Below are 14317 nucleotides of genomic sequence, written 5' to 3'. Positions count from 1 at the left end.
AACCCTGGTAAACACTAAACACAGGTAAACCCTGGTAAACACTAAACACAGGTAAACCCTGGTAAACACTAAACACAGGTAAACCCTGGTAAACCCAGGTAAACACAGGTAAACACAGGTAAACCCTGGTAAACACAGGTAAACCCTGGTAAACACTAAACACAGGTAAACCCTGGTAAACACTAAACACAGGTAAACCCTGGTAAACACAGGTAAACCCTGGTAAACACAGGTAAACCATGGTAAACACAGGTAAACCATGGTAAACAAAGGTAAACACAGGTAAACACTGGTAAACACTGGTAAACACTGGTAAACACTGGTAAACACTGGTAAACACTGGTAAACACAGGTAAACCCTGGTAAACCCTGGTAAACCCTGGTAAACCCTGGTGAACCCTGGTAAACCCTGGTAAACACAGGTAAACACTAAACACACGTAAACCCTGGTAAACACTAAACACTAGGGGATGCACCGAATGTTCGGCCACCGAAAGTTTTCAGCCGAAAATGGCCCAAAAGCGCATTTTCGGTTTTCGGCCCAAATACTTTTATCACCGAAACTACACGGCCGAAACAGATGACAGGTGATGACGCAAACAAAAAGCGCGGCCAGCACACACTTGTCTGGATAAGCGCCCATATGTCTGCGGTGTGGACGTTTTTCAATGTTTCTGAGAAAGACCCACGTATAGCGATTAGCAAAAATTGCAATGCCTTGATTTTAATGAAGTTATTACACAGTCATAAGCATAAACGCATTGTACTAATAATTGGCATAATAATTATTTTTCGGTGTTTCGGTTTTTGACCTTGGTTTCCTCATTTTCGGTTTTGGCCAAGAATTTATTTCGGTGCATCCCTACTAAATACAGGTAAACCCTGGTAAACACTAAACACAGGTAAACACAGGTATGCGATGTATTAATTATTATTATTATTATTATTATTATTAAACACAGGTAAACACAGGTAAACCCTGGTAAACACAGGTAAACCCTGGTAAACACAGGTAAACACAGGTAAACCCTGCTAAACACAGGTAAACACTAAACCCTGGTAAACACTAAACACTGGTAAACACAGGTAAACACTAAAATCAGGTACACCCTGGTAAACACCAAGCACAGGTAAACCCCCCATTACCTGTGGCAGCGCTGTGTTGAGCTGTCTCTGCAGGGAGTCCCTCTCATGGCTGACCTCGTGCAGCCGGCCCTGCGTCAGGCCCAGGTTCTCTTGGGACTCCCTCAGGGTGTCCAGCAGGCGGTCTCTCTCCTCCAGCATGGACACCATCAGGGACTCAAAGTGGCCTTCTGAGTCCGACTGCAGAGGGGAGCCGGAGCCGCGGCCGCCGGCCCCTGGCCCGTCTGACTCGCTGATGGTGGGCATCACCTCGCACATCATCTGGGTCAGGGCCGACATGGGAGAGAGCACCAGGGGTTAGAGAGCAGTCCAAAGAGAGGGATAGAGGCCACCGTCAGCGCATCACACAAAGGAGATCGGTCTCAACTATTTGAAGTTTGCAAGATTATTGTAATCTTTTTTTTTAAATATGATTTAACATTTTATTGATTTCTCTCTATTGGGAAATGGTTTCAATCTATGTATGAATAAGATGCATTAATATAAAAGCTTAGAGGCCAATACTGTTCCATTAGCTAAAGATTTGGGTAATTTAAGCAGTGCCTTGAAAAATGCTTGACAGAGAGGCTTTGGAAGTACACACAGAGAGTCCTCATCATTGGCTTAGGGCAAGCTACAACCATGTGACATGGATTTACATTTTACACATAGGCCTACCTGAAGGTATACATGCAAAAATCATTTGGACGGTCAACGCCGAAAAGCACTGCTGTATGTTTGGCACTTTTAAAAGGACCCATGACATGCCACCAGGTGTGAGTGTGAATAGCTGTTACAACCTGTTTTGAAAATATGGATCTTCTGACATCACAAGTGGGTGTGTCCACCTAGATGTGGCCCGGATAGATAAGCAACGTTTGCTACAGTCCACTGGGTAGGCTGATAGACTGATCTATCCAGCGTACATGTAGGTGGACACGCCCACTTGTGATGTCAGAAGAGCCAGATTTTCAATACGGCCTAATCCCACTCACACCTGGTGGCATGTCATGGGACCTTTAATAGAATAGGGTAGAAAACAAGAGCCTGTTTAACCTAGACTCTATAGTACGCCAACAAGGATCCGGATGAATAATGACGAATGACAATCGACTGAATTGGATAAGGAGGTCAAGCCAAATCAACTCGTGAGTGAACAGGGGGGAGGAGCCATACGCCACTAACCCAGCATCAAAATAAAGGATTGACAGATGTCTAGTCTGACTGACATACCAACCCAGCATCAAAATAACGGATCGACAGATGTCTAGTCTAACTGACATACCCAGAGATCTAAAAGATAAACCATAGTGTGTGTTCGCTGGGCATACAGAAACCTTAACCCCGATCACCACTCAATAGTGTTGATGTACAGGCAGACGTGTCGTTACATCATCACCACCCATTAGTCATCAAGGCTATTTGAAGTAATCCAATTGATCCCCTTAGTAAAATGAATCTACATGTCCTGTGGATCGCCAGGGTCAGGGCACTTAGGGTTCACCCTTCCTTTTAGGGTTCGACGATAGGCCTGTACTTGAACACATTGCATATTCACCATGCACTGTACCCGAGTGATCGTTTCCTTAGTGAACCATCTTACCTTGTAGAGTTAGGGTTAGTGAACCATCTCACCTTGTAGGGTTAGGGTTAGTGTAGTGAACCATCTCACCTTGTAGGGTGATGGTTAGTGAACCATCACACCTTGTTGGGTTAGGGTTAGTGTAGTGAACCATCTCACCTTGTAGAGTTAGGGTTAGTGAACCATCTCACCTTGTAGGGTAGGGTCTCTTCAGTCCAATTTACTTTCTGTTTCAAAACAAAACGTCCAAGAAGTCCAGATCCTCTGGAGAAAATGTTGCTCGTCAGTCAAACAATATCAAAATCCAAGAGGAACCTCAGATCCCCCAGGGAAGTCTTGAGAGAGTCCAGAGACCTCCGACCCCCCAGGGACGACTTGAGAGAGTCCAGAGACCTCCGAACCCCCAGGGACTAGTTTAGAGTGAGTCAAGAGACCTCCAACCCCGCAAGTACGAATCGAGAGAGTCCAGAGACCTCAGAGCCTCATGAATTCAACAGAAGGCACTGTTCCAAATTTAGCAGGTTAGCCCCACGTTAGCATGAAGCAGGCTAACTCAGTGCTAGCTACTTAGCTTTAAATAAACGGGTGATTCTATGACAGCATAGCGCGATTCTGCATTACAGATCCATCTTTTTCCGAGAACCAGTAACAAAACCCAAAAGAGGTTCGCCCTGGAGAGGCTAGCACACAGCGGAGCTGCTCGGCTATGAGGTTAGCCCTGGAGAGGCTAGCACACCGCGGAGCTGCTCGGCTCTGTGACCCGCCGACGTGGAGGAGCTACCGGCGACATGCTAGTCCGCTGAATGAAACACAGTTCTGGATGACGATTTTAAGGAACCGGCTGACTGATGGAAGCTACAGCTGGGTAGCAGCTATGGCTAAGCTAGGTAGCAGCTAGGCCAATCTAAGTAGCCGCTAGGCTAAGAAAGGTAGCAGCTAGGCTAAGCTTGAATCGAAGTTCGAACGAAGAAATGTAAACAGGTTTCCGAAGTAACGTCCTGAATAATAAAGTACCGAACAACCGGGCTCCAACGCTTAGGAACAAACAACTTTAAGAAACCAAATATCTGGTTAAAGTGTGAAGTGTTGATCTGAGGATTTAGATCAGTTAACCCCGGGGTTAGATCAGCTAACCCTGTTAGCCTCACTAGCTTCCTTCTGTCGCGTCACCAGACCGATCGAGACCCTCGTATCCTTTAAAGCGAGAGTAGAACAGTGCGGTGCGGGTAGAGCTAGGACCTCCACGGAGAGCGTCTTGTCCCCCGGTGTAGTTCACAGGGTCGTCCCCCGGTGTGGTTCAAGCTGCGGCAGGCCTTTACTCTGAGACGCTCCGCTTGTCTTCTGTCGCCACTGCCTGCCTGGCAGTCGGCTCACGGTCCAGTGCAGCCAATAGGAGCCGAGTTGGACCAGCTCACCACCTACTGCTCCTCTCTCCTCCTACTGGTTGGTCCTACTGGGCCTACTGGGCCCCGTGACCACTGGTCCTACTGGGACCAATGGTCCTACTGGGCCCCCGGACCAGTGGTCCTACTGGGATCAGGACCACTGATCCTACTGGGACCAGTGGTCCTACTGGGACCACGACCACTGGTCCTACTGGGACCAGGACCACTGGTCCTACTGGGCCCCGGGACCACTGGTCCTACGGGGCACCGGGACCACTGGTCCTTCTGGGACGACTGGTCCGACTGGGGCCACTGGTCCTACGGGGCCACTGGTCAGACTGGGACAACTGGTCCGATTGGGCCCCGGGACCAGGGATCTTTAGGGTTATGTTGGTGTCTTAGAATGGTTCTTGATGGTTTCATAGTATATTCTCTGTCACGTCGCTGCAGGCACCTAGTGTTATTTTTATTATTCTGAGTTGGGCTTTGATTTCCCTAGCTCGCTTGAAAAATAAACGCTGCATATAGATCGACGTTAATGCCAATAGACAGAATCTAACGATTCAGCCCCCATTTCAGAGTATCTAGCGCCACCAACTGGTTAATGTTGTACTTACCTCACGTCCACTTGAGGCAAGGATGAGCCCGACCTCTTTCAACGTTATCTCATTTGCATTTCATTCTCATTTCCAATTCTTTTTTAGATGAAGAATGCCATACTGTGTCTTACCGTGAAATTAGTTTGATGTTGGATATTAGACAGATATTCAAGAGATATTCGGCCAGGGGCGCAACTGCCTACTCTCTGGGGGGTATGCAGAGGCATAGCAGGCGCTATGCGTTTGATTCAATCTGATATTGAATCAAAAAAATCATTTTGAGTGCACCAGGACAGATATCCGGTGTTTTTTTTAGAGGCAGCCTTTCTAAGATGCTCTGCCAGTCAGTGTAACATCATACCGTGCTATAAGAGATCAAGGATACCCAGAAAATTTCCATTTCTAGGATTTCCTAACCGTGCATTTTGTCCCCCTCAGTGGCAGGTTTCTTTCTGCAAGGAAGAGTATGCAGTCGATCACTCGAGTCAACAGGCTCTCTGCAATTCGCTATCAATAGTTTTACCTAGGCATAAGCGGGATGCCTATTCTTTCCACATCAGATAAGCATTTATGTGGTAGCCACTTGTTTCATGGTGCTTCAGTATCTTTGAAAGACACTGCCAGTTATTATGCCCCACCACAAGGCGCGTGTCAGCAACTCTAGCTTCACCAAAAAGCTTACATGCAAAACAATAGACTCTGTTAGAACTGTTGGAGTACAGTAACCAATAGGGGTGGGAAAAATAATTGATTCTTCGATGCATCGCAATACTGTGTAGAACGATTCAGTCTCGATTCAGATACGATAATAATCTTCTTCTTTTTTTTGGGATTATTAATTTATTAACTTTTTGATTATTAACAGAGTTATAAAGTATCAACTTTATAACTCCGTTTTTACTGGGTCTATTGACATAAAACAAAGACTTGCATAGAGATAGAAGTAAAACAAAATAACCACAAACAAGTTCCTTTATTTTTCTTGTTATGATCCGTTATATTGTAGGCTCCATTCTGATCAGTAGGCCTACACAGTTGCAAGACAACAGTAACCTGTTGTTTTACAAGTAGTAGATTTAGCTAACCTGAATATTTACCAGCCTCCTCTTGATAAACTGACATAAAAACGTCTTTCAACCACTTTGAAAAGCTTTCTTTCATCCCTGCGCACCCTTTCTCCTTCCCAATCTTTCTTTTTCTATGTTGTGACCCCTAGGGCTTTCTTCTCTGCCTCTCCATATTGAGGTATGTGTAGACCCCGAAGCCATTTGTTTTGAGAGTAATGGCTGGCTGTGAAGTTGAAGTTATTGGCTGGCTAGCCGGCTCAGCCAAAACCTAAATGGCTGCTGCAGCCGCCAAATTTTTCATGGCTACAAATGGCTGACATTTTTCATGTGTATGTCTCTATGTGATAGGGCTTTGACTTTTGCCCAAAAATCATATTCGAAGTTCGTTTGTTTATTAATATTAATATTCGAATATTTATTAATAATCTTTTGACCATTAAATGCCTTCAGTAAGACCTGGATTGGGCTTCACAAGGTTTGTTTACCGGCGTTGCTATGGTTACCGGTCTGTCTAATCAATAGCTGTCTAATCAATACTTCATTCACATTCGGAGTCAAAGCCCTACTATGTGATATAATTATTACTTGATGCAAATAATTGTAGCTGGCTCAGCCAAGGTTTATCAGATGGCCGCTTATTGTGGCTTATACTATTATTGGCTGGCGGCGGCTTCGGGGTCTAGGTATGTGTCATAAGATGACAGTACGGTTCAAATGAAGCTCGCCTCTACTATATTCTCTTGCATAAACATCTATACTCTCTCGCACACACTATTATACTCTCTCACACACGTGTGTGTATGTGTATGAGTATACTGGTGTATACGTGTGTGTGTGTGTGTGTGTGTGTGTGTGTGTGTGTGTGTGTGTGTGTGTGTGTGTGTGTGTGTGTGTGTGTGTGTGTGTGTGTGTGTGTGTGTGTGTGTGTGAGTATACTGGTGTATATGCGAGATTATAATAGTGTGTGTAAAACCAAGTATGAATTCTGTCCCAGGCGGCCCTCATGCTTAACAGCCTTTCTTATGGTCTTGGACAGTTAAAATTCTACCTACAACAAAAACTGTAGTTGGGAGCCTACCTTTTTGCAACGCTTCAGTGCGGACTCCTTGTCTGTCCTGCTGCCAAAAAACCTTCAACCACTAATGGAAGTTTTCCTTGTCTTTTTTAATAAAGGAAGTGTGACAGAGGACCACTGATCCGTATTGACATTAACTTTGTGAGAAATTAAAGATTTTACAATATTTTCTCTTCCTCCTGCTTCTCTCCAGAGGTCTTTATTTTTCCTTGTATGTCCACTCTTGAACCGCCCCACCATTAATATCCTCTTCCATGTCCTCTTCCATGTGCTCTAACTTTTGCGTCATGTAGCCTACATTTGGTCACGAGCTCAAGGATGCCACCTACTGGTTCTAAGGATTTCAGTCAACCGGTATTTTGGATTATGAACCAGGTTGTTCTCATCTCATCTCATCTCATTTTCGTCCGCTTATCCGGGGTCGGGTCGCGGGGGGAGCAGCTCAAGCAGGGGGCCCCAGACTTCCCTTTCCCGGGCCACATTGACCAGCTCTGACGGGGGGATCCCGAGGCGTTCCCAGGCCAGTGTTGAGATATAATCTCTCCACCTAGTCCTGGGTCTTCCCCGAGGTCTCCTCCCCACTGGACGTGCCTGAAACACCTCCCAAGGAAGGCGCCCAGTGGGCATCCTTACCAGATGCCCGAACCACCTCAGCTGACTCCTTTCTAAGTAAAGGAGCAGCGGCTCTAATCCGAGTTCCTCACGGATGGCTGAGCTTCTCACCCTATCCCTAAGGGAGACGCCAGCCACCCTTCTGAGAAAACTGATCTCGGCCGCTTGTACCCACGATCTCGTCCTTTCGGTCATCACCCAGCCCTCATGACCATAGGTGAAGATAGGAAGGAACGAAGATCGACCGGTAGATCGAAAGCATTGCCTTGCAGCTCAGCTCTCTTTTCGTTACAACGGTGCGGTAAAGCGAACGCAATACCGCCCCCGCTGCTCCGATTCTACGGCCAATCTCACGCTCCATGGTACCCTCACTCGCGAACAAGACCCCGAGGTACTTGAACTCCTTCACTTGGGCTAAGGACTCATTTCCTACCCGGAGTAAGCAATCCACTGGTTTCCTGCTAAGAGTCATGGCCTCAGATTTAGCGGTACTGATCCTCATCCCAGCCGCTTCACACTCGGCTGCCAGCCGATCCAGTGAGTGCTGAAGGTCACAGGCCGATGATCCCATGAGGACCACATCATCTGCAAAAAGCAGTGACGAAATCCTCAGACCACCGAACTGCAACCCCTCCCCACCACGACTACGCCTCGATATCCTGTCCATGTATATCACAAACAGGATTGGTGACAAGGCGCAGCCCTGGCGGAGACCAGCACCCACTGAGAACGAAACTGACTGGCTGCCGAGGACGCGAACACAGCTCTCGCTTTGGGAGTACAGAGATTGGATGGCCCTGAGGATAGACCCCCTTACCCCATACTCCCGCAGCACCTCCCACAGTTTCTCCCGGGGGACCCGGTCATACGCCTTCTCCAGATCCACAAAACACATGTAGACCGGATGGGCATACTCCAAGGCCCCCTCCAGGATCCTTGCGAGAGTGAAGAGCTGGTCCGTAGTTCCACGTCCGGGGCGAAAACCGCATTGTTCCTCTTCAATCTGAGGTTCGACGATCGGCCGAACCCTCCTTTCCAGCACCTTGGAGTAGATTTACCAGGGAGGCTGAGAAGTGTGATACCCCGGTAATTGGCACACACTCTCTGGTCCCCCTTTTTGAAAGGGGAACCACCACCCCGGTTTGCCACTCCTTTGGCACTGTACCCGACTCCCACGCGATGTTGAATAGGCGTGTCAACCATGACAGCCCCTCAACACCCAGAGCCTTTAGCATTTCTGGCTGGATCTCATCAATCCCTGGGGCTTTGCCACTGCGGAGATGTTTGACTACCTCAGTGACCTCCACCAGGGAAATTGACAACGAAACACCATCAACCTCGAGCTCTGCCTCCAACATAGAGGGAGTGTTATTCGGATTCAGGAGTTCCTCAAAGTGTTCCTTCCAACGTCCGACAACCTCCTCAGTTGAGGTCAACAGAGTCCCATCCTTACTGTACACAGCTTGGATGGTTCCCCGTTTCCCCCTTCTGAGGTGCCGGATAGTCTTCCAGAAACACTTCTCCCACACCCGCTGCTTAGCCTCCGACACGGAAGCAGCTGCAGCCCTTCGAGCCTGTCGGTACCCTGCAACCGAGTCAGGAGTCCTCCAGGATATCATATCCCGGAAGGCCTCCTTCTTCAATCGGACGGCTTCCCTGACCACCGGTGTCCACCACGGTGTCCGAGGGTTACCGCCCCTTGAGGAGCCTAAGACCCTGAGGCCACAGCTAGCCACCGCAGCTTCAGCAATGGAGGCTTTGAACACCGCCCACTCCGGCTCAATGCCCCCAACCTCCACAGGAATGCCAGAAAAACTCCGCCGGAGGTGTGAGTTGAAGATACCTAGGACGGGGGCCTCCTCCAGACGTTCCCAGTTCACCCGCACTACTCGTTTGGGCTTACCAGGTCTATCCGGAAATTTCCCCCATTCCCTGATCCAACTCACAACCAGATGGTGGTCGGTTGACAGTTCCGCCCCTCTCTTAACCCGAGTGTCCAAAACATGCGGCCTCAGATCAGATGACACGATCACGAAATCGATCATCGATCTTCGGCCTAGGGTACTCTGGTACCAGGTACACAATGAGCACCCTTATGTTCGAACATGGTGTTTGTTATGGATAATCCATGACTAGCACAGAAGTCCAATAACAAACGACCACTCGGGTTTAGATCAGGGAGGCCGTTCCTCCCCACCACGCCTCTCCAGGTGTCTCCATCGTTGCCTACGTGGGCGTTGAAGTCACCCAGCAGAACTACGGAGTCCCCTACTGGAGCCCCATACAGGACTCCATTCAGGGTCTCCAAGAAGGCCGAGTACTCTGAGCTGCGGTTTGGTGCATACGCACAAACAACAGTCAGAGTTTTCCCCCCTACAACCCTTAGGCGCAGGGAGGCGACCCTCTCGTCTACCGGGGTAAACTCCAACACCGCGGCGCACAGCCGGGGTTTTATGAGTATCCCCACACCCACCCGGCGCCTCACGCCCTCGGCAACTCCGGAGAAGAATAGAGTCCAACCCTTATCCAGGAGTACGGTACCAGAGCTGAGACTGTGCGTGGAGGTAAGCCCCACCAGATCTAACTGATAGCGCTCCACCTCCCTCACAAGCTCCGGTTCCTTTCCCCACAGCGAGGTGACGTTCCACGTCCCCAGAGCCAGCTTCTGCCGCCCGGGTCTGGTCCGTCGAGACCCCTGACCTTCGCTGCCACCCATGTGGCTGCGCACCCGACCCCAACGGGTCTTCCCACAGGTGGTGGGCCCATGGGATGAAGAGAGGGGGGGTGCCACGTAGTTTGTTCGGGCTGTGCCCGACCGGGCTCCGTGGCAAACCCGGCCACCAGGCGCTCGCCATCGAGCCCTCCGTCTGGGCCTGGCTCCAGACGGGGGCTCCGGGCTTCCTCCGGGCCGGGTCACATCTCCTCTTCTTCCGTTATTCATTGAGGATTTTTGAACCATTCTTAGTCTGGCCCCTCACCTGAGACCACTCTGCCATGAGAGACCCTACCAGGAGCACAAGGCTCCAGACAACACAGCCCTCAGGTTCACAGGGACACGCAAACCTCTCCACCACGATAAGGTGACGGTTCCAGGAGAGGATTGTTCAGGTTGTTCTTACTTTTTTTATTTATTTTTTAGGGCCAGCTTTTTCCCAGAGAGCCACAATTTTCACAGAGTAACCCTAAGAAGCACCCTGGTTGAAGGTCTAATGGACAAGTTTGTATCATTTGTCAACTAATTTAGATACATTTCTAGCAACGGCTTGTTGCCAATGCGTTTCAATGGCGCATTTGATGATGCTGTGTAAACCTTTCCTGTAGGGCTGGAGCCCTGAAGTTGATAATCGTATGTGTCCTTTGAGACCCCCTTTGATATAAAAGAGACCCCAGGTCTATAGCCCTCTTTCATATATATGAAACCACCACCACTGGGACGTGGCAACAATTCTCCATATCCATATGGGGAGGAGGGGGGGTGCTTGTGGACAGTATGGGTGTACACTAGACATAAATAGGAAGCACACTCAAGAGGAGGAATGGCCTCTCACACATATTTAATTAATTGTTTAAAATAACCCTGCCTCTTTAAATCAATGTTTTGCTTTCAAGAATAGGTTATAGGCTGTGTGTTACTATAAAATCTGTCCATGCGTGTCTCAGAGTGACATAACAAGCCACCAGACAGCGATTAAAAAAGACTGAGTCAAGTTCATTAAAAAGTATTATTAATTACGTCTAAACTGCGGAGAATAGAAACATATTCCAAGGTGCCTTTCGAAGGAAACCTTGGAATATCTGTCTACTTCCTAACCAGCGGACCCTAGTTTATGACAAAAACAACACAATTGACGGCAGCTCCGTTGCCGCCCACGTGGTTTGGAGCCATGTAAGGGGCAGAGGGGGCTGACAACCACCATAGCAACCATGAGAGTCACGTGACATGGACGCAGGCCCATTGAAAAGAAAAGGACAAAAAACGTAGGCATGTCACATGTTTACAGCCGTTATTGTATTTAATTAATTAAATATTAAAATATATATTATATAAATATACCATTATTTTGTTATAATATTATAAGTAGACCATAGCTTTTATTCAATTATCGTTATAACAAGATCTGTGTCCGACCATTGACCATCGACTCGGAAATTCTATGAATGAAATTCATATTGACGTATGGCGATGGACCGTATGGCACTATATCCCTTAACTCCCATCTTGAATTTAATAGACCATTCTCGTTGCTTTGAGGAAGTCTGGTGGTCTCCGTATATAATAAATAAATATATAAATATATTTATTTATTTATTACACAGCTCTTCTCAATGCTGTGGAACGCTCACTAAAATGTTTACATAAGCACTTTTAATGGCGTAACTATACTGAAATATCATATTATCCACCCAGAATAAAAAGTATGTCCGCCATTTTCACAGAAAAATATCCTAATGCAACAGAGTTAAAAAATAAAGTTGGAAATTTGAATTCTCACAAAATTATAATATTAACATGCCATTGTTATTTTACATGTTAATATGTTGTACCGCATTCAATATGTTAATATGAGGCTGCGTGACTGCATGTCTTTTATTTTCACGCTTTTTGGGCGTTAGCGCTACCCGTAGTTCCTTAGAACTAGGGAAACCCTGTTGGCGGTAAGCAGGTTCTACGGAGCGCTCTGTATATAATTTGATATTTCAATAAATTAGCATGTTTTATTTACACATTTTGATTCAATAATATGTATATAGCGTTTTTAAGTTAAGTATGGTATTAACAGGCTTTATGATTTACTTTGTGGTTTTGGCGGAAAACACATGTTGTATGTCTGTGATGGAGAGCATTGTTCTCCTTTGGTTTTTGCTATTCTAGATTCACGCAGTCACATTGGAATTTGTAATATTGTGAATGCAGGTACGTGATAATTTCCTAATGTAAATAGCTTGAGAATGTTGTTGATGTAATGTGTATGTATGTAGGTGAAATGACTGCGTCATCCAGTGTGTTGACCCGTTCCTTAGAACTAGGGAAACCCTGTTGGCGATTCACGCAGTCACATTGGAATTTGTAATATTGTGAATGCAGGATTAAATGTTACGGAGGAATCCCGGTCTCTGAATCTTTATTCATGGATGCCTGGAAATGAGGGTCGTTACACTGGTGCCGTGACTTCTCCTGGATCTTCTGGATCAGCTCCGCAAGCAGATCGCCGAGGGTGCTGCACTGCGCTGTGTTCCTGGAACGTGCATCGTGAATTGTTTGGTGATTCCGTGTGACCACTAGGGGGTACTTTAACACTGCATTTCTAATATATGTCCTTAGTCGTTTGGATCGCAGTGTAGTGGCAATACTTTTTTTTTAGGTAGGCCTGGTGTGACAGTGATATTCTGCGTTAGTAATTTCATTTTTTTTCTAATTATTTCAATTTCTGATATATATCACTTGAGGTAGCATGGCTGAGGGAAATAGTGGTCGGGCCAATGAGTTTAAAGGCTTCTCCATGAGTAGGGGAAGGGGTCTTCATGTTAAAGGTGGGGTGGGTGACGCATTGTCTAGTGGATATGGAAGTGGGAGTGTGGGTGGTCTTCAGAAAATTGTTAGGGGCAGAGGGCACAGTTTTAGCCCGGGCTGGTCTCCTAGTGAACAGTTTTTGAGGGAGGATGTGCGTACTTCTACTCCAGTGGATGACAACGTTGTCATACAACACCTGACTGATATGGTAGGCCAACTGGGAGAGCAAATAGGTAACTCTATTGCGGCTAGATTTTTTTCTTCGGGACTTGCTAATTGTACTAAAGCACATGACACACCTTTGACTGACAGACCAGTGACTGTTCCGACTCAAGGCCCTACACAACAGAACACAACGCCAGTAGTAGTTCATGCCAAGACTGAACGTGAACCTGTGACTTTTAGGGGCGATGGTCCTGACAAGTACTCTGTTCGGGAATGGATTGCCATGACAAAAGCTCACCTTAGGAAGCAGTCTTACACAACAGCTGAACAGGCAGATGAGATACAGGGAAGGCTTTTGGGAAAGGCAAGAGATGTGGTCCAAATAGCGCTGAGGAGTGATGACACACTTGATGTGAAGAAGGACCCAGATCTCATATATGACATTCTAATGCGTTACTTCAGTCAGTCTTCATCGTCACTTCCATTGCAAGACTTTTACACCACATTGCCCAAGCCAAAAGAGAATCCAGTCGACTATTGTATCAGACTAAACAAAGCCGCAGACACAGCTGATGAGGGACTGCACCGTCAGGGTAGGAAAATGGAGAACATTTGTGGGGAGGTGGCACAGATGTTTGCAAAACACTGTCCTGATCCGCAGCTTTCCTCCATTTTTAAATGCAAGCCCGTCAGTGAGTGGACTTCTAGAGACATCCAGCTCAGGGTAGATGAATATCAAAGGGAATGGGGTGTGTCTGCAACGTCTCAGAGTTTCCCACAGCTGAAAAGTCACCCTGCAGCTGTGCTAGACAATGGTTCAAACGCCTTTGCGCACTCGGATTCGCGTGGTATGGACCCCCAGTCGACTTTTTCTCATGCCACGTCTTTGATGCAGACTCACAACTCCTGCCCGGATTCTGCTTGTGTCCAGCAACACGTCCAGCGTCCGCAGCGCATTCTGCCGCCACAGCACGTTCAGCGCCCGCAACATGTCTTGCCACCGCTGAGCAGCGGCAAGATGATGGAGTCCTGGGCCGCATGATGAGCATGCTTGAGAGAGTCTTGGCCAGGGTGGAACCGCCTAATCCTGAGCGTCGACAGAAACGCTCCATCTTTTTCAGCTCGCCACCATGTAGAGTTTGTGGAGATGCTAATCACTCTACCTTGTCTCACTGCAGATCTGACCATCTCTGTTTCA

The 14317-nt window shown here is 47.3% G+C and overlaps 1 protein-coding gene across 14 annotated transcripts in view; it reads right to left on the bottom strand.

Moving 5' to 3' along the window:
• The window catches only part of ppfia1 (PTPRF interacting protein alpha 1), a 67430-nt gene extending 63326 nt beyond the window's left edge, over nt 1–4104 (bottom strand). For 8 of the 14 annotated variants that reach the window (XM_060071963.1, XM_060071962.1, XM_060071969.1 and 5 more), the window contains exons 1-2: nt 2896–4104; nt 1147–1404 (exon numbers count right to left, since the gene is read on the bottom strand). In XM_060071963.1, coding sequence (XP_059927946.1) covers nt 1147–1404 — 258 coding nt within the window. In that variant the 5' untranslated portion in view covers nt 2896–4104. The remainder of the gene's footprint in view (nt 1–1146; nt 1405–2895) is intronic. The other 6 variants (XM_060071967.1, XM_060071973.1, XM_060071968.1 and 3 more) reach the window with 1 other exon arrangement.
• Nucleotides 4105–14317: the final 10213 nt, after the last annotated feature.

Source organism: Gadus macrocephalus, chromosome 14 (genome assembly GCF_031168955.1).
Source record: "Gadus macrocephalus chromosome 14, ASM3116895v1".
In the NCBI taxonomy this organism is placed as follows: domain Eukaryota; kingdom Metazoa; phylum Chordata; class Actinopteri; order Gadiformes; family Gadidae; genus Gadus; species Gadus macrocephalus.
This window is presented reverse-complemented; position numbering and strand designations above follow the sequence as displayed.